Genomic DNA, 6,000 nt, shown 5'->3' with positions numbered 1-6,000 from the left:
TGGGTGGATGGGTGGGGGATCGGAGCTAATTCCCTTTTAGTCAGGAATATAACATTCCGAGTGAGTTTTATACAGGCTCGAGGGCCTTCGGAAATTGTTACCTTGTTTTCAATTGGGATGGGCTCAATGGGTTGACGGGGGGAGGGGAGGGAAAGGATACCGTTTTTTTTTTAAATAAATCAAACGGTTTTGAAGTTGTTCGCATGCAACAGATAAAGGGAAAGGCTGAACGGAGAAAAGAAAGAGGTGCTGAGATGCATCTTAAGAGGGGTCTCAAATGCCGCACCCTGCCGGGGTAGAGTTTTCCCCACGGAGGGCACCAAAGGGAAGAGTATTGAATTGCTTGAAAGGGCTTGTTTGTGGCTCTCTTGCATGCGCGCTCAACCGCCCGCACGCCCCAGAGTGTTCAACGTTCAGACGAGGGACCGGGGAGAGGCGTGCACTCCAGAAATGGGTTAAACGTGTAATTAGAGCCCCACGCTGGTAGCTCCAGAAGCTTAAGGGAGATTTATTTTCTAAGCTGTTCCGAAGGGCACAAGGCTGCTCTCTGTGCGTTCCGAAGTCAGTTGGAGCCACCGCAGCCGTTGGCCGGAGAGCCACTGCAGCCGTTGGCCGGACTTGAAGCCACGCCAGTCTGCCCAGGAAACAGGGAGAAAGGCGAGTTTGTGTCTGGATGGCTTGACCTCACACACCAAACACAAACACACCCCATCGCCACCCTTTTCCCGTGCTGCGTGGTATAAAAGGCGCCCTTCGCAGAAGTTTGGAGCTTTTTTTTTTGGTCAGATATCTGAAGAGACTCGAGGAAGGGAGCAGCGTGGCTCGTTGGACTGAGGCTCCGAAGCAGCCGATCGGAGACCATGGCTTCAGTTTTCATGTGTGGAGTGGAAGATTTCCTTTTTAGCGGCAGCCGTTTCGTCTGGAACTTGACCATCTCGGCGCTCCGGAGATGGTACACGCAGAGAGTGAGGGGCTGCCACCAAACCCTGAGCACGTGGTGTGGGGTAAGGGACCTTTACCAGGTAATCCCATTTTTAGCGATTCAGGTTGGTTGGTTGGCTGGTTGGCTGGTTGGTTGGTTGGTTGGTTGGTTTTCTGATGCACAGCTAGAATGGGGGAAAGAGGAAGAGCAGAGGCTCCTGAAACTGAAACAGATTGGCCAATTCACCTGTGGACCCTCTTGAATGAAAGACGTGCCTCTGATCTCTGCTTGAAAGACACATAATCTGCCTTCGGATTTATACTTTCCATGTTCTCTTAAGACAAGCTGTGAGGAGGTCTTAGGTTTGGGTTCCCCATTTTATTTATTTATTTTAGTTAGTTAGTTTGTCAAACATGTACGGGATAACAGGTATAAGTATGAACATGGACATGAACGAAGGAAATGAATACCAATAAATGGGAACAGTAGGCACAGGTGTGCGCTTATGCACGCCCCCTTACAGACCTCTTAGGAGTGGTGTGAGGTTAGATCAGTGTTTCTCAACCTTGGTGACTTTAAGTCCTGCGGACTTCAACTCCCAGAATTCCCCAGCCAGCTATGCTGGCTGGGGAATTCTGGGAGTTGAAGTCCACAGGACTTAAAGTCACCAAGGTTGAGAAACACTGGTTAGATGTCCATGGTAGACAGTTTAAGGTTCAAGCTATGGGGGTTAGAAGAAGTAACAACGGAGTCGGGTAGCGCATTCCCTACCTTATTTATTTACAATTATTAATTGGGATTGAGTCTGCTTTCTGTCTCAATGCCATTCATCAAGTTTGCCATCTTTTGCTCCTTAAGGTGTTTAACCTGAACTAATGGGACTTGTTGAGCTTTCATCAAATAAGCATGCAGTGAGTGCTAAATGCAGTGGCGGGAGAAATTATTTTATACTCCCTAATCCTTTTCTCCATCCTCCTACAAATTATTCTTGTTTCCAGAGTAATAAATTGTTTCAAAACATCTCATGCTCTTCCTCTTTTTCTTATCCCATTTGTGGTTATTTTACCTAGTCTGAAGATTGGTGATCAAAAGGTAACTACTTGGAAAGGAAAGAAGTAGAATTGTCATTTTTATTCAGCAACAGTTTCCTATTATTGGGTCATATCAGTCCATAAGATCCTTTCAAATTAACTCTTTTTAAAATAGATCATAAATCAGATGTTAGTTTGAGCAGTCCTTGGTGCTCTCTGAACTTGGCTGCTTTCTTGCAGATGTTTCATTACCCAAACTAGGTAACATCATAAGTGCACTGTTACCTAGTTTGTTTGCAAGAAAACAGCCAAGCTCAAAGAGCACCAGGGAGTCCTCATTTTAACTCTGAACTATAAATATTCTCCTTTATCAGATGTTCAGGTTCTATACAATTTCCATTAACTTCTGTGACAGTGTATATTTCCATATGTGTGTGTGTCTTTGGCTTTAAAACAGAATAATTGGTGGTTTAGAAAGGAACTTTTTGAGATTATAGAACTTCTAGTATTTGGTGAAAACAGGTATGTTGTATCCTTATGGAAATAGACAATTTAGTCAAAGCTAATCAGATAAGGATGCGGAAATGGTCTTTGGTTTTTTTAAAATTAGAATCATTTTTTTCAGGATGTGACAAAATATAAGTTTGCAGTCCTACATACTGTATATAGACTATATAGTGTAAACACTCTAGGTGAAGTCAAGTGTCAATCATATTGTTGCCTGGACATGGATGTCTTTATGTAGTCACTAACACATATGCTCAGTTGAAGGAAATTTCTGCCTTTAACTTCCCATTATCAGACACATGCTAACTAGTAAGTGAATTAGAGGCTTAAACAAAGTTGAGAAACCACATAGGACACGATTTCTGGAATATACAAGTGATAGTGTACCAATAAGATATGCAGAGATAGATGGATTCAGGTCCTGAGAAAAATGTAAAATTCTAAAATTGTTTACTCAGAGGTGACTCTCTTTGTACAGGTAGTTGCCGGGTTCTGATTGGACTAAAAAAAAAGTTATTAATGACTCATCCTTGAAAATTCGATGGCTGCACCACCCTTTGGACATGTGTTTACCTCTCGGGTGGTTGGCAACCAGCTTGTATTTATGACCAGTCTCATGGTCATAAGTTCAGCAAAAAAAAAAAAGTCCATTGGAAAAGCTGGATTCGGACTTAGAATCTTGTGATTCATTTAATGACCACAGCAACCTGCTTAGTGGCTGTCATAAAAGCAGTCAGCGTTACGTAATGACCAAAGTTCCTGGTTCAATTGTGGTTGTAAGTCAAGGACTGCCTGTAATGTATTATTGTTTCAGTTATTATTTTGTTATATGTCTGTACTGCCAAAATAGAATAGAATAGATAATAGAGCTGGAAAGGATCTTGGAGGTCTTCTAGTCCAGCCCCCTGCTTAGGCAGGAAACCTACACCACTTCAGACAAAAGGTTATCTATCACTGCTTTAAAACTTACAGTGTTTGGAGCATTCACAACTTCTGGAGGCAATCTGTTCCACTGATTCATTGTTTTAACTGTCAGAGAATTTCTCCTCAGTTCTAAGTTGCTTCTCTCCTTGATTAGTGTCTACCCATTGCTTCTTGTCCTGCCCTCAGGTGCTTTGAAGAATAGCTTGAGTCCCTCTTTTTTGTGCCCACCCCTAAGATATTGGAACTCTGCTATCATATCACATCTAGTCCTTCTTTTCATTAAACTAGTCATACCCAATTTAAGCAACTGTTCTTTATATAGTATGTTTTAGCCTCCAGCCCCCTAATAATCTTTGTTGCTCTTATTGTAAGTGCAGAATAAATTAAACTACTACTAATGCTTCCTTCTCCAGTGACTCACTGGAGAAGAGCCTAATGCTGGGAAAGATTGAGGGCAAAAGAAGAATGGAACGACAGAGAATGAGATGGCTGGATGGAGTCACCGAAGCAGCAGCCGTGAGCTTAAATGGACTTCAGAGGATGGTAGAAGACAGGAAGGCCTGGAGGAATGTTGTCCATGGTTGCGATGGGTCAGAAATGACTTCGCAACTAACAACAACAACAAATATTTGTTTTGCGACATTGTCACTAGAACAGAAGAGAGAGAAGATAACACATTCTAGAAAAGAATCCCCCAGTGCATTTTTATCCTCTTTTATATGGGTGTGCTGAGGGATTCACCCCCCCCCCCCAGTAATGTTTGTCCAGATCTGGGTCAGTTTTGAACTTGCCTTTTTTTTACCAGCTTTTGCTCTTCACTAAATTTGATTCAGTTTTGTTCTGTTATCAGAGAGTTTCCATCCTGATGTTCAGATGGAAGACATAAGTCTTATTACATTTTTCTTTTCAGTATTCTCTTGAGTTGAAAAAAAAGCAACCAGAAGCCATATTTGTACTAATTTTAAAATTGCTATTTTACACATCTGTATAAGCATCAGACGTTTTACAGTTTATCTGAAGAGAAAATTAAGCAGATGGCCTCCATGTTCTTGAATTCAGCTGTTAGGTATTGCTCCATAGAATTGATCTTCCTAATAGAGAACTGAAGAGATTTGAATGATTGAATTGAATGCCCACCCATGGATCTCTCAAAGCAGGTGTTTCATTGTAAGGCGAAAAAGTTAAAACTTTCCCGGTTGGACTTATTTTTGTTTGCAATAACAAAAAATGAGTATACCACCCAAGATGACTATTCTCTTCCAAGTAGTCAGGATTGGCAAAGAACAGTTAACAGATTTATGTAGAGCAGGTTAAAATCAAGAGTAAGACTCAACATTTTTCAGAATTCAAAAGAAAGAAGCCCCAAAAGAACAATATTTGTAGCTCAGAGTTGAAATGAGGGGTCCTTGGTGCTTTCTGAGCTTAGTTGTTTTCTTGCAGATGTTTCATTATCCAAAGTAGGTAACATCAGCACTAAACTACCATGTTTCCCTGAAAATAAGACAGGGTCTTATTTTCTTTTGAAACCCCCCCCCCAAAAAAATAAGCACTTGGCTTTATTTTCAGGGAGGACTTATTATTTTTGAGATGCAGGAGTTGGCGAGCATGGTCATCTCATGGCTGCTGCTGTGTTGTGATATTTTGGGGGAGGGCTTATCTTCAGGGGAGGGCTTATTTTAGTGTATGCGCTCAAAAGCCCAATTGGGGTTTATTATCTGGGAAGGGCTTATTTTCGGGAAAACAGGGTAGCACTGAGGATATTACTTAGTTTGGGTAATGAAACACCTGCAAGAAAACAACCAAGCTCAAAGAGCACCAAGGATGCCATCGAAGAGGAGGAAATATGATAATGGAAAAATTGGCCCAGAGAAGTCTTTGCAGTCCCAGCAGAGTCTTTTACAACTCAGTAAGAGTTCATGCTAATAGTATTAGGATTTGGCTCAACTCCCAAATCCAAGGCTGAAGCTTAGGAATCTCTAAGAATGTTATTTATATACACCTCATGACACATTTTCCTAGAAGAGATTACTTTTATACTTTGCAAATATTCTCACACTTCTCAGTGACAATTTTGTTCCCCATTAATATTGGCTTCTCTGGTTTCTATAATACATTTAACCTGGCATCAAAGAGATGTTCAATATTCAATGCTTCTTATGTTTAGATATTTACTAATGCTAAGAAACAGTTCAGTTAATGCTTAAGATCATTGCAAAGTGTTTGTGCTGATGTTTCATTCATGAAGGGATGGCCCAAATCTATCACTTATCTGAATCTGCTATGTCTTTAAACAGTTTGTGTCAGCTTAAACACTTGTCCTGATCAATCACTGCACAGATACAGAGTTAGAGTGGTGTAAATGGTAAGATTGAAATAGGAGAATAAGAAGGGAACCTGGACAGGTATAATTGGAATTAGCTTAAATAAGTATTGGCATAGATGTAAGGATATATGAAAGTAAGCATGTTTACATATACAAAGCATCCTCTCCAGTGCATTATCAACTGATGGTCTGCCACACTGATTCTAGAAAACTTTTATTTTGATAGGAATGGTATAAACTTTATTTTGGAGCATACCTCTGAAAAGTGCTTCAAAAAATATGGAACTTCCCTA

General features: G+C 40.9%; 1 protein-coding gene across 1 annotated transcript in view; it reads left to right on the top strand.

The window, feature by feature from the left end:
- The first annotated feature begins 563 nt into the window (after positions 1-563).
- Positions 564-6,000, top strand: part of FRMD4B (FERM domain containing 4B) — a 162,792-nt gene continuing 157,355 nt past the window's right edge. Inside the window, exon 1 of the mRNA XM_087708868.1 lies at positions 564-1,022. Coding sequence (XP_087564994.1) covers positions 861-1,022 — 162 coding nt within the window. The 5' untranslated portion in view covers positions 564-860. The remainder of the gene's footprint in view (positions 1,023-6,000) is intronic.

This window comes from Thamnophis sirtalis, unplaced genomic scaffold, assembly GCF_051295495.1.
Source record: "Thamnophis sirtalis isolate CommonGarterSnake01/CBP01778 unplaced genomic scaffold, rThaSir2_p1.2 scaffold_3, whole genome shotgun sequence".
NCBI lineage: Eukaryota > Metazoa > Chordata > Lepidosauria > Squamata > Natricidae > Thamnophis > Thamnophis sirtalis.
This window is presented reverse-complemented; position numbering and strand designations above follow the sequence as displayed.